The 21,462-nt window shown below is 45.7% G+C and overlaps 1 protein-coding gene across 1 annotated transcript in view; it reads right to left on the bottom strand.

The window, feature by feature from the left end:
- clstn2a (calsyntenin 2a) overlaps positions 1 to 21,462 on the bottom strand; it is a 1,020,747-nt gene that overhangs the window by 72,856 nt on the left and 926,429 nt on the right. Inside the window, exon 10 of the mRNA XM_072474574.1 lies at positions 19,286 to 19,448. Coding sequence (XP_072330675.1) covers positions 19,286 to 19,448 — 163 coding nt within the window. The remainder of the gene's footprint in view (positions 1 to 19,285; positions 19,449 to 21,462) is intronic.

Here is a 21,462-nt window from a genome sequence, read left to right as displayed (position 1 = left end):
TTTTAAAATTATTCAGAGACTCTGCTTCCACTGCTTTTTCTGGAAGATTCCAAAGGTTCACAACCCTCAGAGAATGAAAATCACCGTATCTCTATCCTAAATGGGGAACCCCATATTTTTAACAATGTCCCCTAGTGCCAGATTCTCCCACATGAGGAAATACCCTCTCCACATCCACTCTAGGGCAGCATGGTAGCATTGTGGATAGCACAATTGCTTCACAGCTCCAGGGTCCCAGGTTCGATTCTGGCTTGGGTAACTGTCTGTGTGGAGTCTGCACATCCTCCCCGTGTGTGCATGGGTTTCCTCCAGGTGCTCCGGTTTCCTCCCACAGTCCAAAGATGTGCAGGTTAGGTGGATTGGCCATGATAAATTGCCTTTAGTGTCCAAAATTGCCCTTAGTGTTGGGTGGGGTTACTGGGTTATGGGAATAGGGTGGAGGTGTGGACCTCTTCCAAGCCGGTGCAGACTCGATGGGCTGAATGGCCTCCTTCTGCACTGTAAATTCTATAGTCTATGATCTATTAAAACCCCACAGGACCTTCTGTTTAAATCATGTCACCTCTTACTCTTCTAAATTCCAACAGAAACAGGCTTAATCTGTCCAACTTTTCCTCATAAGACCAAGCAGGGCTTGGTCTGGTTAATTGTCCCAGCAAGGACTGGTGTGGGAGCGAGTTACTGCCATGAATAGAATATTGTATACAGTTAAATAAACCTCTGTTCTGCTATCGCAAGTTACTAAATTAACAAATGCCTTCTTGAAATCTAAGTACAGTACATCCATCGGTTCCTCTTTATCTACAGCACATGTTACTTCTTCAAAGAACTCCAATAAATTGGGTAAACATGGTTTCCCTTTCACAAAACCACATTGGAAAATTCAGGAAAATCAGGCAGAGTTAAAGTGTCCGGCTATAAAGTCTTTGATAATAGCTTTTAACATTTCCCCGATGTCAGATATTTAGCTAAATAGCATGTAGTTTCCTGCTTTCTGTCTCCCTCCATTTTTTGAAAAATTGAGTTAGATTTGCTATTTTTCAACCTGGTGGAACCTTCCCTGAATCTAGGTAATATTGGGAAGATATAAACAATCATAGAATCCCTATAGTGCAAAAAGAGGCCATTTGGCCATTCAAGCATGCATTGACCCTCTGAAATAGCACTCTAACCAGGCTCCCACCCCATCTCTGCAATCCCATAACCACACTTAACCCTCAAATCCCTGGACACTAAGGGACAATTTAGCATGTTCCCCCCCTCCTCCCAGCTTATCGGCTCATTCCTAGCCAGTGCCACTGTCGCTGCCTGTAAGGATGCATTAACCAACTCATCAGCCACTTCTTTTAAGACCCAAGAATGAAGTCTATCAGGATGCGAGCACTTGTCATTCCACAGGTCCGACAATTTACTCAGTACCACTTTCCTGGTGTTTGCAATTTCCTGGGTTCGTCCCTCCCGTCCATTTTCTGATTTACAGCTATATCTGGGATGCTACTTGTACTCTCTATTATGGTCAATGCAAAATATCTGTTCAATTCTTCTCTCATCTCTTTATATTCCACTATTAATTCCTCAGTCTCAATTTTTATAGGACCAAGGCAAAGGAGCTCTTGCTATCTGTCTTTATATTTCAAGTCAGTTTTCTTTCGAGCTCTAATTTTTCCTTCCTTATCAATTTCTTGGTCATTCTTTGCTGTTTTTTAATATTCTGTCTAATCTTCTAATTACCACCTGTTTTTGCACAACAATATACTTTTTCTTCAAGTTTGATGTTATCTTTATTTTTCTCTAGTTTTTTTCTCGTCTGAATGTATCTATTCTGTGTATTCTGAAATATCCCCTTAATGCTCACCACCACATCTCTATTGACCTATCCTTAACCTAATTTCCCCATTCACTGTAGCTAGCTGCATTTTCCTGCCTCCTAATTGCCCTTATTAAGTTTAAAATACTAGTCTTGGACCCACTCTTCTCTCCCTCAAACTGAATGGAAAATTCGATCATATTATGATCGCTGCTATCTCGAGGCACCTTCACAATGACGTCATTAATTAATCGAATCTTGTTGCACAATACCAGGTCTAGTATAATTTGCTTTTGCTTGGCACCAGAAGCTGTTGTTCTAAGAAACTATCCTAAAAACATTTTATGAATTCCTCATTTAAGCTACCTTTGCCCATCTGATTTTATCCTCCATGATTTTATCATCCATTCTCCAACAAGAGGGAATGCTATCATCGCCCCTTAACTTTCAATGGCATTACCATCGCTGAATCCTCCAGTATCAATATCCATTGACCAAATAGTAAACTGGACTAGCCATATTAATGCAGTGGTTACAAGGGCAGTTAAAGGCTAGGAATCCTGCGGCGAATAACTCACCTTCTGACTCCCCAAAGCCTGTCCTCTAACTGCAAGACACAACTCAAGACTGTAATGGAACACTCTCCACATGGATGAATGTAGCAGTTTGGATCAGAAATTGGCTAGCTGGAAGAAGACAAAGGGTGATGGGAAATGTTCAGACTGGAGTCCAGTTACTAGTGGTGTACCACAAGGATCTGTTTTGGGGCCACTGCTGTTTGTCATTTTTATAAATGACCTGGAGGAGGGCGTAGAAGGATGGGTGAGTAAATTTGCAGATGACACTAAAGTCGGTGGAGTTGTGGACAGTGCGGAAGGATGTTACAAGTTACAGAGGGACATAGATAAGCTGCAGCGCTGGGCTGAGAGGTGGCAAATGGAGTTTAATGCAGAAAAGTGTGAGGTGATTCATTTTGGAAGGAATAACAGGAAGACAGAGTACTGGGCTAATGGTAAGATTCTTGGCAGTGTGGATGAGCAGCGAGATCTCGGTGTCCATGTACATAGATCCCTGAATGTTTGCCACCCAGGTTGAGATGGTTGTTAAGAAGGCGTACGGTGTGTTAGCTTTTATTGGTAGATGGATTGAGTTTCGGAGCCATGAGGTCATGTTGCAGCTGTACAAAACTCTGGTGCGGCCGCATTTGGAGTATTGCGTGCAATTCTGGTTGCCGCATTATAGGAAGGATGTGGAAGCATTGGAAAGGGTGCAGAGGAGAATTACCAGAATGTTGCCTGGTATGGAGGGAAGATCTTATGAGGAAAGGCTGAGGGACTTGAGGCTGTTTTCGTTAGAGAGGAGAAGGTTAAGAGGTGACTTAATTGAGGCATACAAAATGATCAGAGGATTGGATAGGGTGGACAGTGAGAGCCTTTTTCCTCGGATGGTGATGTCTAGCACGAGGGGACATAGCTTTAAATTGAGGGGAGACAGATATAGGACAGATGTCAGAGGTAGGTTCTTTACTCAGAGAGTAGTAAGGGCGTGGAATGCCCTGCCTGCAATAGTAGTGGACTCGCCAAGGCTAAGGGCATTCAAATGGTCATTGGATAGACATATGGACGATAAGGGAATAGTGTAGATGGGCTTTAGAGTGGTTTCACAGGTCGGTGCAACATCGAGGGCCGAAGGGCATGTACTGCGCAGTAATGTTCTATGTTCTAACAATACTCAAGAAGCTTGATACCTTCCAGGACAAGGCAGTTCGCTTGATTGGCACCCTATCCACAAACACTCACTTACTCCACCACCAACGAACAGTGGCAGCCGTGTATACCATCTACAAGACGCACTATAGGAACTCACCAAGCCTCCTTCGGCATCACCTTTCAAACTTATGATCATTATTACCATCTAGCAGGACAAGGGCATTAGATATGAGAACACCACCACCTGAAGTTCACATCCAAGCCACTCGCCATCTTGATTTAGAGATTTATTACCATGGCTTCACTGTTGCTGGGTTTAAATTCTGGAACTCCCTCCCTAACAGCACTGTGGGTGCATCTAGACACAGGGCTTACAGCGGTTCAAGAAGGCAGCTTAACACCACCTTTTCAAGAGCAATTATGGACAGAGAATAAATGCTGGCCTTGCCTGCAATGCCCGCATTCTGTAAATTAATTTTAAAAATTATCATACCATTCTTTTTTTTGGATAAATTTAGAGTACCCAATTCCAATTAATTTCCAATTGAGGCACAATTTAGCATGGCTTACCCTGCACATCTTTGGACTGTGGGGGCGAAACCCACGCAAACATGGGGAGAATGTGCAAACTGCACCCGGACAGTGACACAGAGTCGGGATCAAACCTGGGACCTCGGCGCCGTGAGGCAGGAGTGCTAACCACTGTGTTGCCCTATTATCATACCATTCTGACAAGCTACCATGATCTCTTTCTTTATATCCTGTCCTTCCATATGGTTACTGTTAAGGGGCTTGTACACCACTCCCACAAGAGACTTCTTGACTTTATGATTTCTCATCTCTGCAGAAACTGTTTCTGCATCCTGATTTCCTAAACTTAGGTCACCCCTCCCAAATGTGCTAATTCCACCAGTAATTAACAGAACCACTCCTCCACCTTTTTCTAGCTTCTTGTCCTTACTTAATGTTATGTACCCATCAAGATTCAGGTCCCAGTCTATGTTATTCTGAAGCCATGGCTCCATAATGGCTATCAAATGGCACTTATTTATTTCTATTGGCCTTATCGGTTCATCTGTTTCATTTTGAATTCCAAGTGCATTCGGGCACAAAGCCTTTTGTTTTTTCCTTTTTTATTTTTGTAACCTCTCGCCTTATCTGCTCATTGACTTTTAGATTTGCACACCCTGTTGCTCTCTGTCTGTTCTTGTCATCGTCTGTTTATCATTTCACACATAATACCTTTCTGTCTTGCCTTGCCTCTATCATCCCAGTGGCACGTAAAGTCACCATAGTCTCAGATGACCAGAGGCTGCTTTCCCTTTTGAGGGGGAAGATCTGACGAAGGTGATTTAACCTGATCATCGTCACACCTTAGGTGAGGGTGGCACGGTGGCACAGTGGTTCGTCCTGCTGCCTCACAGCTCCAGAGACCTGGGCTCAATTCCGTCCTCAGGTGACTGTCTGTGTGGAGTTTGCACTTATAATAATAACTGCTAATTGTCACAAATAGGCTTCAATGAAGTTACTGTGAAAAGCCCCTAGTCGCCACATTCCGGCGCCTGTTCGGGGAGGCCAGTACGGGAATTGAACCCGCGCTGCTGGCATATTTCTGCATTACAAACCAGCTGTTTAGCCCACTGTGCTAAACTTCTCCCCGTGTCTGTGTGGATTTCCTCTGGGTGCGCCGGTTTCCTCCCACAGTTCAAAAATGTGCAGGTTAGGTGGATTGGTCATGCAAAATTGTCCTTTAGTGTCCAAAAAGGTTAGATGGATTACTGGGATAGGGTGGTTCTTTCCAAGGGTCGATGCAAACTCGATGGGCCAAATGGCCTCCTTCTGCACTTTAAATTCTATGATGGGCAAAGTTGAGAAGGTGAGGCCTTCATGAATAACCTCAGCCTGTACAGGAATTGAACTTGTGCTGTTGGCCTCACTCTGCATCATGAGCCAATTGCCAAGTCAACTGAGCTAAACCAACTCTCACTCTTGCTGCAGAGAATAGTGCCAATCTCCCTCACTATACAAGTCCTCTACTACCACTACATTCCTTTAGTTCTGTAAATAGCTCCATCCGATCTTCCAGCACTTGGTACATAATTAGAATTAGAACAGCATGCAGTTGCGAAATAGCCACCACATGATAGAATGTACTAGTTCTAAATAGAATAAATATAAATTTGGACCTGTCAAATTTTATATATCAAATTGCAGAAACTCTTATCGGAATGTATTACTAGATGCACATTCATGTGTCATCCCCGATTTGATGATCAATTATTTTGCACAAATTATCAAGACAGTTCGCATTTTTTAAACTCAGAAAGCAGAGCAGGACAATTTGATTAGCCGGCAGTTCTTGCATTCCCAGCAGCACCAACACACAGTAGTGAGCACTGCTGCGATTGCAAGTGGTCCCAAGAAGGAAACTGCATGGTTCTGGAATGATGCAAATTCAGCATTTTGGGGCAGGCAGGTTTGGGACACCTTCCAGTGGGATGACAGTGGGTGCGGTTGTTGAGTTCTGGAGGCCAGGGTGGTAGACACAAAGGGACGCACCATCTTGGGGGCTGGGAGGAGGGGGAAGAGATGGGGAGCCCTCGATGTGCACAGGGCACCCCAAAGGCGCTACCCTCCTATCCTTCCCACTTTTTCAGCAGAGTTGGTGAAAATGCAGCCTGCCCATTCTCGTCCACCTTCCACCACCAACTATGATGGTCGAGGCTTAGTCCTTTAATTGCCCCTTAATTGGGAAGCTAAGAACCTGAATAGGTCTAAGGGCAGTCAGGTGAATCTAATTATCTTCTGATCCTGAAGTTTGAAACAAATTTCCATCATTCACTATAAGGAATGGCATCCTTTTTCAAATCCACATCGGTGTCCCAGTGCCTCTGACTTCAGCTGCATAAACTCCCCTTTGTCTTCAGATTTTCATGAATGTTAGAACTGATTCCTCAAACACTTTCCCCTATTTCATCCTTCACAGTCTCCAGTTCATCTAGAATTCTGTGGCTGGAGTGCTCGATCACACAAAGATCTGCGTCCCGATTTTTATGCTCTTGCCAAACTCCACTGGAGTCCACTAACCCATTGAGTGCAATTGTCCTGAAGCCAAGGAGGTCCTTGCATAGTCTTAACCCACCATATTCAACTGAGCCCTTTCAGGCTTCAACCAGTATTCAGCCCCCTCCATTCCTCTGACTCACGGTCACAACTCAGCTCTCAATTCCTTGGCTGAAGTATCAGAAATTGATTTTCTAGTCTTTCCATCCCTGCTAACTATCCTCATATGCAAAGCAGTCAGAAGTGTTCAGTTGAAATAGTAGCAATACGAAATAGAACTTCTGTAAGTCCAGGGCACAGGCTGTTCACACTGTATAAACCCTATGAACCACATCAGAGTGTGTGTCTGTCTGTCTCTCTGTCTCTGCCTCTCTTGCTTCATCTTCATCTTTTCCTCTCTTTCTGCATCTTCACCTGTCCCTCTCTCTCTGCATCTTCACCAGTGCCTTTCTCTCTGCATCTTCATCTATGCCTCTCTCTCTGCATCTTCATCTGTGCCTCTCCCTCTGAATCTTCATCTGTGCCTCCCTCTCTACATCTTCATCTGTGCATCTCTCTCCCTGATTCTTTATCTGTGCCTTCCTCTTTGAATCTTCATCGGTACCTCTGTCTCTGAATCTTCATCTGTGCCTTTCTCTCTGCATCTTCATCTGTGCCTCTCTCTCTGCATCTTCATCTGTGCCTCTCCCTCTGCATCTTCATCTGTGGCTCTCTCTCTGCATCTTCACCTGTGCCTTTCTCTGCATCTTCATCTGTGACTCTCCCTCTGAATCTTCATCTGTGCCTCTCTCTCTGCATCTTCATCTGTGCCTTTCTCTGTATCTTCATCTGTGCCTCTCTCTCTGTGTCTTCACCTGTGCCTCCCTCTCTGAAACTTCATCGGAACCGCCCTCTCTGAATTTTCATCTACGCGTCTCTTTCTCTGAATCTTCTTCTGTGCCTCCCTCTCTGAATCTTCATCTGTGTCTCCCTCTCTGAATCTTCATCTGTGTCTCCCTCTCTGAATCTTCATCTGTGCATCTCTTTGTGCGTTTCTCTCACTCTCTGCGTGCATATCTCTCTCTCTCTCTGTTCCTGTGTGTCTCTCACTGCACGTCTCTCTCTATGTAACTGTCTGTCTCTGACTGCACGTATCTCTCTGTGTGCGTGTCTCTCTCTCTCTCTGTATTTCTGTCTCTGTGTCTCTGTCTCTACCTGCATTTCTATCTCCCTGCATCTGTCACTTGCTCTCTCTGCACCTGTCACTCTCTCTCTGTGTCTCTCTTTCTCTGCATTGCTGTCTCTCCCTCTTTGTCTCTCTGCATGTCTCTCTTATATATTTAGAGAACTCAAATATTCATAAAGATGCAAATTATATCCTGAAATTTTACTAAATATTTGGAACAGCAGAACCCTTATTCAAACAAGCATCAGTGTTTACTATTAGACAGATTTTAACATGATCTGCATCAATGTTTTGTTAGATGTCACGCTGTACAAATAAAATCTTAGCTCACACTATTAATAATATTATTAAAAGGCACGTATTTAGTTTAATCAGATATGTGGCTAGGTAACTGAAATACAATTCTAAATCTTAAAATAAACTGCTTTCAGCACCAGAATTGGCTCATATCTGTTTGCAAGAAATTCTAACTGGGCAGCAATTGCTTACTATCAGACGGCAACAATCAAATAGACATCCGAAGACAGCAAACTGATTGAGAGTTAAGCGGTTATAGAATTCATGCCCCACAGGTGACCCGTTTCCTCTAATAAATACGCTAACATCTAATGGGAAAATTCTCAACTTAGAGCATTTAATAGCACTTGTGATTTGTGACAGTAATAGAGAAACAGAACAGATTGTGGAATGTCTCGTTATTTGGAAATGTCCCATGTCGTAATTGACTCTTGACTGTATTGTTTGTGAATGCGAATTCAATATTCTTGCACATGTGTGACATTTTAAAATTAGTAACCAATCAATAACTGTCGGAGAAAGACACAAAGCTAGCGTGTGCATGTGTGTGAAAGAGAGGACGAATACAAATTCACTTCTGTATTTTTGGGAAGATGTACTTTACACAGACTTGCATAAATTTATTACTCAACTTTTAGTTAATTCAATTGTTTTTGATTCTATTATTCACGCTGTTACAATTGGTGCTGTTATTTTTAATTATGTTAATTATAATTGTCTTGTTCAATCACAATGATGCTGCACCAAATAACTTTGTGAATGAGATAGTGAGACTGATGACAGTGATTGCCTTCCAGTATTCTGTACATGAAGGATTAATACCCTTCCTAAATCATCTTCAATCCACTGTTGTTTTTCTGCTCTTCGCAGGCTTCTTTAGCCCTTTGTGCAGAAGGAAAGACTTTTCAATCACCTCTTTTTCTTTCCTATTCTTCCATTGGGTTACAGTTCCACAATAGATGCAATTCCTCTAGTACTTTTCCCAGGTGATCATTTTTCATGCATAAGCATGAGAATGAGCTTATCAATCATCAAATAGTCGTCTGGTTATCCAGAACCTGAGTATTGCTGAAGAGACATGTCGATATATCCCAAACAGATGTGCCGGAGAAGGCTCATCACAGCCAAGCCCAGTTTTGTGCTCACCCAAAAGAAAAACAGACAGAAACTTCCTACCTGGAACCATCTGCATGGGAACGCCTGCAGATTTTTCCTTTTAATCCCTCCCATCCAAGAACGCTTAAACCAACTGTATGAGGTTTTTAGGCATCCGTAGATGTGCCAAAGCAAGTGTACAATCACCTTCAGGAGTGGCTTTATATTGTGCAGTTGCACAGGAGGCTAGCCCATTTAGGAGACTTGAATTCTTTGTCGGCATCTTTATTCCTTTGCAAGCATTTCAAATTGCTTTCGTACAATTTACTTTGACGTAAAAATGTTTTAGTGGCTTGTTGGTCTGCAGTATTCTATTCATGGGTAGGAATAAACAGGCCATTTGTCAACTGTAGCGCACAAAGTCTCCGTGAGACGAATAGAGTGAAGTCGATGAGGCTTTATTAAGCGTGTCTGTTCCCCCGCAGCTCGATAGTAGAATGGCCTGCGGGGGAGGACTCCGGCTTCTTATACTCCGCCTTCAGGGCGGAGCTAGAGGTCAACGGCCAACCAGGACCCGGGATCTGTCAGCCAATGACATTAGGGCTTCCAGTCCCACATGACCCCTAATACATACTACCACATTCACCCCTTGTCAAAAATGAACCCGGCGGGGTGATGCTTCGCATGGTGGTAAGGGTTTACAGGGCTGGTCCTGGGAGGAAAACATTCATATGGCAATACAGTATGTACAATTTTGTCCTGTTTCAACTATTTACAGAAGGTATCGGGAGAAAAGCAAAATGTTCTTGTGAAAAGTCCATATATTGATTTAGATCGACGCCACGAGTCGGTCGGGCGGTCTGGTCGTCCGTGTCGATCGCCTCGGCCCCGGTGGTGGTGGTGGTGCTTGTACCGGTGTTGTCGTCTCCGGGAGCCTTACGGTTTCAGCTTGGGCTTTATTCTTGGTCGGGCCTGAGGGGAGGGGAACCGATCCTCCTGGGAAGGGGGCGGACGCGGGGTGCGGCGGTGGCAGGAAGGGGGGGGTTGGGTGAATGGTGTCAGGGGGGTGTGTGTGTTGCCGGCGGGCGCCAGATCCCGCAGGGAGACCGTGTCCTGTCGGCCGTCGGGGTACTCCACGTAAGCGTACTGCGGGTTCGCGTGGAGGAGGCGAACCCTTTCGACCAACGGGTCCGCCTTGTGTGCCCGCACATGCTTTCAGAGCAAGATGGGTCCTGGGGCCGCCAGCCAGGTCGGCAGCGACGTTCCAGAGGAGGACCTCCTAGGGAAGGCAAGGAGACGCTCATGAGGCGTTTGATTAGTGCTCGTACATAATAGCGACCGGATGGAGTGGAGAGCGTCCGGGAGGACCTCCTGCCACCGTGAAACTGGGAGGTCCCTGGACCGTAGGGCCAGTCTTCCAGACCGTGCCGTTCTCCCTCTCTACTTGCTCGTTCCCCCGGGGGTTGTAGCTGGTCGTCCTGCTTGAGGCTATGCCCTTGCAGAGCAGGAACTGGCGCAGCTCGTCACTCATGAAAGAGGACCCCCTGTCGCTGTGGACGTATGCGGGGCAACCGAACAGTGTGAAGATGGTGTTCAGGGCTTTAATGACTGTGGCCGCGGTCATGTCAGAGCAGGGAATGGCGAATGGGAAGCGGGAGTATTCGTCCACCACATTAAGGAAGTATGTGTTGCGGTCGGTGGAGGGGAGGGGCCCTTTGAAATCCAGACTAAGGCGTTCAAAGGGGCGGGAAGCCTTAATCAGGTGCGCACCATCCGGCCTGAAAAAATGCGGTTTGCATTCCGCGCAAATGTGGCAGTCCCTTGTGACTGTACGGACCTCCTCTAAAGAGTATGGGAGATTGCGGGACTTGATAAAGTGGAAAAACCGAGTGACCCCCGGGTGGCAGAGGTCCTCGTGGAGGGTTTGGAGGCGGTTAATTTGTGCGTTGGCACATGTGCCGCGGGATAGGGCATCGGACGGCTCGTTCAGCTTTCCGGGACGATACAAGATCTCGTAGTTGAAGGTGGAGAGCTCGATCCTCCACCTTAAGATCTTGTCGTTTTTGATTTTGCCCCGCAGTGCATTATCGAACATGAAGGCTACCGACTGTTGGTCGGTGAGGAGAGTGAATCTCCTGCCGGCCAGGTAATGCCTCCAATGTCGCACAGCTTCCACTATGGCTTGGGCTTCCTTTTCCACTGAGGAGTGGCGGATTTCTGAAGCGTGGAGGGTTCGGGAGAAAAAGGCCACGGGTCTGCCCGCTTGGTTAAGGGTGGCCGCTAGAGCTACGTCGGAGGCGTCGCTCTCGACCTGGAAGGGGAGGGACTCGTCGATGGCGCGCATCGTGGCCTTTGCGATATCCGCTTTGATGCGGCTAAAGGCCTGGCAAGCCTCTGTCGACAGAGGGAAGGTCGTGGTCTGTATTAGGGGGCGGGCCTTGTCTGCGTACTGGGGGACCCACTGGGCGTAGTATGAAAAAAACCCCAGGCAGCGTTTCAGGGCTTTTGAGCAGTGCGGGAGGGGAAATTCCATGAGGGCGCGCATACGTTCGGGGTCGGGGCCTATTATCCCATTGCGCACTACGTAGCCCAGAATGGCTAGGCGGTTGGTGCTAAAAACGCACTTGTCCTCGTTGTACGTGAGGTTCAAGGCTTTGGCGGTCTGGAGGAATTTTTGGAGGTTGGCGTCATGGTCCTGCTGGTCGTGGCCGCAGATGGTTACATTGTCGAGATACGGGAACGTGGCCCGCAACCCATGTTGATCAACCATTCGGCCCATCTCCCGTTGGAAGACCGAGACCCCGTTTGTGACGCCAAATGGGACCCTTAGGAAATGGTATAATCGCCCGTCTGCCTCGAAGGCTGTGTACTTGCGGTCACTTGGGCGGATGGGGAGCTGATGGTAGGCGGACTTGAGGTCCACGGTGGAGAAGACTTTATATTGGGCAATCCGATTGACCATGTCGGATATGCGGGGGGGAGGGTACGCGTCTAGTTGTGTGTACCTGTTGATGGTCTGGCTATAGTCTATGACCATCCTTTGTTTCTCCCCTGTCTTCACTACTACCACCTGTGCTCTCCAGGGACTATTGCTGGCCTGGATTATGCCTTCCTTTAGTAGCCGCTGGACTTCGGACCGAATGAAGGTCCGGTCCTGGGCGCTGTATCGTCTGCTCCTAGTGGCGACGGGTTTGCAATCCGGGGTGAGGTTCGCAAACAAGGACGGGGGTTGCACCTTGAGGGTTGCGAGGCCGCAGATAGTGAGTGGGGGTATTGGGCCGCCAAATTTGAACGTAAGGCTCTGTAGATTGCACTGGAAATCTAATCCCAGTAATGTGGGGGTGCAGAGTTGGGGAAGGACGTGTAGTTTGTAGTTTTTGAACTCCCTCCCCTGCACCGTTAGGGTAACTATGCAGAAACCTTGGATCTGTACGGAGTGGGATCCTGCAGCTAGGGAAATCTTTTGTGCGCTGGGAATGGTGGTCAAGGAACAGCGTCTTACCGTGTCGGGGTGGATAAAGCTCTCCGTGCTCCCGGAGTCGACTAGGCATGGTGTCTCGTGCCCGTTTATTAGCACCGTTGTCGTCGTCGTCTGGAGTGTCCGGGGCCGAGCTTGATCGAGCGTAATTGAAGCGAGACGTGGTTGTAGTAGTGGAGCATCTTCCTCGAACCCCGTGGAGCCGTCGACACTGGGGTCCGTTGTTGCCGTCCAAGATGGCGTCGGGATGATCAAAATGGCTGCCCCCATACATCGCACATGTCTGGGGGTCACAAGATGGCGGCGGGGTGGACAAAATGGCCGCCCCCACGCGTCGTACAGGTCTGGGGTGGTCCAAGATGGCGGCGCCCTTCCTCCCCTCGTGGTGGCCGGGACCCAAAATGGCGGCGTCTGCGGGTCGCACATGGGGCGCTGGGGGGGTTGGGGAGCGTTAGGACTGCGCAGGGCTCCCTCATCTCTGCGGACAGCAGTGGTCGGGACCTAAATTGGACGCGCCAGCGGGTCATACGTGGGGACGGGGGGTTGGGGAGCGTAAGCGGCGTGCAGGGCTCCCTGTTCTCCCGGGACAGCGGTGACCTCACGGGACCGGCACACAACCGCGAAATGGCCCTTTTTCCCGCAGCTCTTGCAGATTGCTGCGCGAGCCGGGCAGCGCTGCCGGGGGTGTTTCGCCTGGCCGCAGAAATAGCAGCGGGCGCCCTCGGTGCAACTTGGCGTTTGGACCGCGCAAGCCTGTGGGGTGTCCGGGGGGGGGGGGGTTTGTCGCGACGGGTACGTACGGAGCCCAATGGGCTGCCGCACGGTCGGAGCCGTAGGCGCGGGTATTACGCGCGGCCACGTCTAGGGAGGCTGCTAGGGCCCTTGCCTCTGAGAGTCCTAGCGACTCTCTTTCTAGAAGTCTTTGGCGGATTTGGGAGGAATTCATACCTGCCACAAAAGCATCGCGCATTAACATGTCCGCGTGTTCATTTGCGTTCACCGAAGGGCAGCTGCAGGCTCGTCCCAAAATCAGCAGCGCGGCGTAGAATTCGTCCATCGATTCTCCGGGACTTTGCCGTCTCGTCGCGAGCTGGTAGCAAGCGTAGATTTGGTTAACTGGGCGGACATAGAGACTTTTCAGTGCTGCGAACGCCGTCTGGAAATCCTCCGCGTCTTCGATGAGGGAGAAAATCTCCGTGCTTAACCTCGAGTGCAGGACCTGTAGTTTTTGGTCTTCTGTGACCCGGCCGGTGGCCGTTCTGAGGTAGGCCTCAAAACAAGTCTGCCAGTGCTTGAAGGCTGCTGCCGCGTTCACTGCGTGGGGGCTGATCCTCAGGCATCCCGGGATGATCCTGAGCTCCATAGTCCTTTTTAGGCACGCTTAATAAATTGTAGCGCACAAAGACTCCGTGAGACGAATAGAGTGAAGTCGATGAGGCTTTATTAAGTGTGTCTGTTCCCCCGCAGCTCGATAGTAAACTGGCCTGCGGGGGAGGACTCCGGCTTCTTATACTCCGCCTTCAGGGCGGAGCTAGAGGTCAACGGCCAACCAGGACCCGGGATCTGTCAGCCAATGACATTAGGGCTTCCAGTCCCACATGACCCCTAATACATACTACCACATCAACCTTGGCAGGTTGTGTCTCATGGGGTACCGCAAGGATTAGTACTTGGGTCCCAGCTGTTCATGATTTGGATGTGGGACCAAATGTAATATTTCCACCTTCGTGGATGATACAAAGCTCGGCGGGAATGTGGGTTGTGAGGAAGATGTAAAGCAGCTACAGGAGGATTTGGACAGACTTAGTGACTGGCCAAGAACATGGCAAATGGAGAATAATGTGAAAAAATGAGGTAATCCATTTTGGTAGAAGGAATAGAGGTGCAGAGTATTTCCTGAATGATAAGAAATTAGAAAGAATAGATGTACAAAGGACCTGGGCATCCTTGTCCACAAGTCACTGAAGGCTAACGTGCAGGTGCAGCAAGCTGTTAGGACGGCTATTGGAATGTTAGCCTTTATTGCAAGAAGATTTCAGTACAGGAGTAGTGAGGTCTTGCTTCAATTGTATAGAAGCTTGGTTAGACTGCACCTGGAGTACTCTGTGCAGTTTTGGTCCCCTTACCTCAGAATGGATATTATTGCCACAGAGGGAGTGCAACGTAGCTTCACCAGCTTTGTTCCATGCTTGGCAGGACTGTCATTTGAAGAGAGATTGGGCAAACTAGGCCTATATTCTCTAGAGTTTCAAAGAATGCGAGGTGATCGCATTGAAACCTACAAAATACTGAAAGGAATAGACAGGGAAAGGGTAGATGCAGATAAGAGGTGGGATTCTCAGAGGCGCCGCACTGCCAGGGTGTCTGGGTGGCACTGCCAGGGTGCCAGGGCACTGCCAATGTGCCATACTGGCAGTTCCAGGTTGACACTGCCAGGGGCCAGGCCTGGGGGAGCCTTACCAATTGGAGGGAGGTGAGGGGTGTTCTAAGGGGCCTCAACAAGGTTGGGGGTGAGGGGGAAATCCAGAATGTGTGTGTGTATGAGTGAGTGTGGGTGGGGGTGGGGGGGCTCTAAATGGAGGAGGGAAAAGATCGGGGTGCCAATCAAAATGGCATCCCAATCTGAGATCAGCTCGCCAGCAGGAAATCACTCTAAGTGCAGTCTCGGCGGGAAGAAACTCCCCAAGGCCAGAAACAAAACAGCAAAATGCTATTGAATAGCGGGGTGATTCTTGGCACTGTAGCCGCCAAGAAACACCCCACTAAAACTGCTCAAAAGCAGACTTAGTTTTAAGCCCACTGAATTACGCCCCATGTTTCATCACCTGGTTTATACAATGTACAGCAAATATATCAACCCTGTGATATCAACCTCTCGTGCTGGAACTATACATTGGCACAACATTCCTTATAGTTCAAGGGATCCAGCTTGCTTCTGTCAACACTGGTGTCTTCAGAACACAACAGCTATTAGAAATAATTACTACTGCTAATTAACGACCTGTTACTATGGCAATACATTCCTTCATTTACATATTTCATTTAACCAATTAGTTGAGGTGCAAATAAGAAAACATGAAGCTTTTGCAGGTTAATAAATTTTCAATAAATCTGCATCCGAAAAGGACTAACTAATTTGAAAATCCTAACCAGCTAATTTTAAGAAGCAAATGAATGTCAAAAATCTAACTAGAGTTGTAGATTACTTTACATCCTTTCATCCCTCTAGTTTAAGTCTTATCTGCTGTTCAATCTCTTTAAACACAGGGTACCGCCAGTGTTGTGGATCATATAATCAGCCATGTCTAATAAACCAGACAGAATGGGAACATGTGAGAGAGCTCCAATGCGACAACACATATGACTTTAGACAATGCCCTACTAAATTAAACATGGGTAGGCTTTCTTAGTCACAAAATGCAATAATCTGAATGCCACGTTAGCACCCTGAATAAAGGCCATTTAACAACCATAGTAACCATTCAAATGAAATTAGTTAACAAAAGGCAGTTCAGTATGGGCAACAAATGTTGGCCGTGCAGACACCACTTTTATCCCATGGTAGTATCAAAAAGCATTGAAAGAAACCAACACTCAAATATCAAAATAATTCACTGTGCTTGTAATAGTCCTACACGCAAATTCTCTAAGCGACAAATGTTTTTAATACCGTGAGTGAAAAGTTGATCAACAATCTTCCAGTTATTATGGTCCCATTCGGCTTGAATGCTAACCTTCATCGTTCACACGACAACCGGGTTCAAATACTTTACTGCAAAATGAATGATTCTTTGAATTCAAGCAATGAGGTCCTGGTTTTCAATTATACAGAGAATGAATAACACCAATGGATTTTCCCAAGAATTCTTTTTCCCAATAAAAAGCTAAAAAAAAGCAATCCTGGTGTTTCTCTGATAAATATTTCCTCTGATACAGCGATTGGATAGGCCAGAAAGCTTTGATAAAAGGTCATTTTTAACTCTTCTCCCCACACAGTTTCGGTTTTATTTCAGAGAGGTTTGATCCCTGCTCCTTAGTGCAGTTCACTAATCTCAAAGAGGACCTTACGCAATTGGATTAAACAATAAAAATAGAAAACGCTGGAAACACTCAGCAGGTCAGGCGGTATATGTGAGAGAAACCGAGATGGGCTGGATTCTCTGGTTCCCGCAGCTATGCGTTTTTCGGCAGTGCGCTGTTTGCTGGAGGTGCAGTTCTCTCTTCCTGCTGTTTGTCAATGGGATTTTCCATTGTAACCACCCCACGCCGCCGGGAAATTCACGGGCAGGGGTGCGCTGCCAGCAGGAAAAGAGAATTCCAACGGCCGGAGAATTCTGGCCATCCTTTCAGCTCAAAGACCTTTTATCAAAACTGAAGGTGATAGAGGTAAGCAGTCTTTAAACAGTATTAGAAACAGGGAAGAAAGGAATCGAGAAAGGTGTGAAGGGCAGGAATGATTAAACGACAAAAGGGAACGATCATGGGGTGATAACGAAACCAAGTTGAAAGTGCTGATGAAATGTTATTGACCAGAAGTGTGAACTGCTTCTCCCTCCACAAACCCTGCCTGATCTTTTCCAACATTTTCCATTTTTATTTCAGTTTTCCAGCATCTGTGGTATTTTATTATTGTAACAATTAAACTAAAACTGGCCACTCACCACGCAAGCAGAGTATTGGGCATTGGTTCGACATGTGATATTGTTTTGCATGTCAGAATGTCCCATCTTATTAGAGGCAGGGCTCGTTTCATAATTTTTCTTATTCTTTCATGGATTGTGAGCACTGGTGAAGCCAGAATTTATTGCCCATCCCTAATTGCCCCTTGAACTGAGTGAGTGGCCTGCTAGGCTCCTTTGAGGGGGCCATTAATAGTTTACCACATTCTTTTCTCCCCTAAAGGACATTAGTGAATCAGATGTGTTTTTACAAGAATCAATGATAGCTTCATGGTCACCATTACTGATTGCTCGTGTTATGATTCTTGGCCAGGCGGTGGGTCATGGCGGAGATCCGGTTAGGTGCCGTTTAGTTTAGTTTATAGTAGATGAAGTTTGAGAGTCAAGATGCTTACGAAGTGAATAATGCCTTTAAGATTTCACAGTTTTGAACAAACAAAAATAAATTTCACCACACAAATTCAGAAATATAAAACAATTTATAATGCCTATTTTATACCCTCGCATTCACAGTGTGTATGAGGTATGTACGAGTTAATAAGCAAACTGAGGTTGAACACACCACACTGCAAAATAGATAACAGATGCGACCAAACCCAATTCCGTGGATTTCTCAACAACCCACCCAGACAGTTGTCACTTTGTGAGCCAACCAATCTCACTGAAACTTCCCATGATGGTTTCCAGTCTTCGCCTTTGAACAACTTGTCTTGGAATTTTGCCCAAAAGGTTGCTCCAACTCAGACTGCTTCAATCATGGCCCACTTTGCATGATTTCAATCTCACCTTCTAAGACTACATTCCCCTGGTTTCCTATGTACAATCAGACATTTGCTTCCAAGCACAATTTCAGCCCTTCAGCTGCACCAAGCAGCATACCACTGCTCCTAAGAGGTAATTCTATCCTATGACCCACAGCACAGAGTCACCTGCCTATCTTCCTGGATCTTCTGGGCTTCTCTTGAGCCCATTTCACTTAAAGTCTGCTAACCTCAGACCTTTTCATGCTTTTAAACCTAACTGGGACCTCTTCCTGTCCCTGTCTTACCTCTGACTAATGGTCCTGCTAATGGTCGCATTCCAAGCATTGTTTGGCATCTTTGAATTTGTCTATATATGTGTTTCTGGAACATACCTCTTCATTCACCTGAGGAAGGAGCAGCGCTCCGAAAGCTAGTGACATCGAAACAAACCTGTTGGACTTTAACCTGGTGTTGTAAGACTTCGTACTGTGCTCACCCCAGTCCAATGCCGGCATCTCCACATCATGGTTACCTCTGACTGACATTTCCTGACTGACCAAAGACTGATTCAATTTGGCTGTTCAAGAAGTGCTGTTCCACAACCATTGAGCTGGTCTGGTGACCTTTCAAATCGCTTCAAGTGGATCTCGTCCTTTTCAAAGGGCATGACCAAATGGATCAACTTTGGAACATCCTGTACTTTAAATGCTACAATCTCCACAGACTGTTAACTTACATAGCACATAGAATGAATGAATTTCATAACATTACTTTTAAGTTCCAGACTGCTATTAATTCAGACTCCACAAGCTGCCATACTGGAGTTTGAATGCCTGTCCCCAAGCCCTCTGGATTACTGGTCTAATGACATTACCACTGTGTCACCATCTCCTCCTTTTTTAATAGAAGCATGAAGTCAGTAGGAACTAAAAACCTGTTAGAATAGGGTGTAGAAGGAGGTATTTGTTCATTTGGCCATTTCTGATCCTTATATATTCAATAAAAATGTCACAATTGAAGAGTTGCAGCATGGAAAGGAATCATATTAAACAATATGCCTTTGTAATCTTGAAAGGGAGTCGAGAACAGGGATATTAATCCTTTTATGGAGCAGTTTTCTTACAATGCTTGTGTGTTGTATTAAGCTTGATACAAACTCTATGACCACATTCAATTCTTGCTAACCTGGACTGAAATGGAAATGTCAACCCAACATTTACCCAGCCTCCCCACTATTTGAATATCTTACCTTGCCAACAGGCTCCAACAGTTAGCTGCATGTCAATGTGCGATGGGTGAATTGGCCAATCATCCGTCACCAGATATGGGTCGTAAGTCACTCCATCCACGTACAGCGTCACCACAGGAAACTCAATATTAACAACGTAATAATGCCACTCCTTGTCACAGATCTGAAGAGGAGAAAAACTCTAGCTGTATTTCATTTTGAGGAGCGCAATAAGTACCTTTGACTACATTCTTTTTTACAACATCTCATAGAGCTAATCATTTAATAAACCTATTACTTAGCTTACGTGTTATAGCCCATTCAACACCATCCTTCTTTTCAGTGCTTTACAGTTAGCTTTGCAAAAATAAATTACATTAAGACATTATGACAGACAATATGCATTATTATTACTATAAAATTGGAATAATTTAAGAGTTTGAACATTCTTTCCTGCTCTTAGTAAATGCCCACATATAGAGTGAAATCGAATCACCATGATAGAAGTCCAATAAGACAATAGCTGTATAAATCCTAATCATGTTTGAAACAATTCTCAGCTCCATTTGAAGACATATCAACTTGCCTTCCTATAGCTTGAATGCACATGATATTTAGATTTGGTTTTTGAACTAAAATTTATATTTGTGAGAAATGAGGCAATAAAATAAACGGGTCTCTTCAAAATAGATGTAGTCAGCAGAATTGTATTATTATTCAACAGGGCAGAATCTGAAAATCCATTTTTATTCATTCTGTCAATGAAAAATAAGTAAGTAAATTACCTTTCTCAGCAATTTATTTTAAAACAAAGCAATTGGTCCTTTGCTATAGACAGATAGAATACAATTTAAGATTAATTACTTCATTTCTCAATACAGGGCTTCCCCTGCAAATAGAAAGTTTTGATTCTTCATGGTCCAGAACACCCAGGTGCCCACTGTGATTCATGACAATGTCAACCTTTAGTTTAATACAGCACGATGAGTAAACTCAATGCATTGTCAGTGATTAGCAGCAGTGCTAATTTTCATGGCAACATGAATATTAAAGATGGCTATCATGTTGTAAAAAAAAATCCCAGTCTTTATTTGCTTAAGACCATGAACATAATTTCTGAGCCATCACATAGATTATTCAGATTTGAATTAGTCAAACTGGCGCAAGAAAACCAAAACTGATTGTTTTGTGACACTCCTTACAGCACTGCAAAATCCAAAGATGCCGAATGACTTTCCTTTTAAGTTGAACAGAATGCTTAATTCAGAATGCGCATTAACATCAGTAACCGCCAATTCATATTTCTCGTGGGAATGCTCCTTCTGTGTGTCCTGAACAATGAGTTGTTATAATCTGGAGTTGCAGATATATTTGTGCGCTTCACATGGGGGAAGGAAATTGATACCTCACAGTCAGCAGTAAGCAGGAGCTGGATTAATTCAAGAGTCAGAAAAGTACTTTGGGAAGGCAGGTGGCCTGGTGCCTGAACTTGGCGGTTAGCTGGAGAGGCCAAGAAGGGCCAAAAGGTGGGCAAACAAAGTCGTGGACCAGGAGGCTTTTGGGCTTTGTTGATTGCTGAGCATGTTAACTGGCCGCATGTCGGCTGATTAAATGCAGTGTGTAAGTCAAGTCACATTCATTTGAAAAGAAAGACAGACATTTTTGTTGCTGCTGGCAATCTCCATAAAAAAACTACTCTCTCATTGAGCTCAGAATGTGCCTAAGAGGATCGATCTTCATCTGTCTACTAATTAAATCCTGTGGCCTTTAGAGAGGCAAGCCCGTGACTTTGATTCATCACTTGTCCCATTACCATACCTTTTTGTCTTGCACTATCACCTCTTTTATCATTTAATCACTCCTGCCTTCTTCCCTGTCACAGGTTTATTCTCTTGTTTATTCCCCCCCATCCACCTTGCCTTATCTCCATATTTGCTGAAGACCTGCATATTACATCACTAACTTTTTTCCAGTTCTGGTGGAAAATGTTGTGGAACATTAACTTTGGTGAGAATTTTCCATTCTGCGCCATGGAGGGCATGGAAAACAGCATTTTCCCCACCAACCGCAATTTCAGGTTTTTCCGCCATATTCTGTGCTTCTCAGCTAATTAGATATGTGTGACCTCGCCGCTTCCTCGCCCCAGGTGTCAAATTTAAAGTGCACCAGAGCACACCCTCCTTCAAGTTTGCAGACCA

This window comes from Scyliorhinus torazame, chromosome 14 (assembly GCF_047496885.1).
Source record: "Scyliorhinus torazame isolate Kashiwa2021f chromosome 14, sScyTor2.1, whole genome shotgun sequence".
Lineage (NCBI taxonomy): Eukaryota > Metazoa > Chordata > Chondrichthyes > Carcharhiniformes > Scyliorhinidae > Scyliorhinus > Scyliorhinus torazame.
This window is presented reverse-complemented; position numbering and strand designations above follow the sequence as displayed.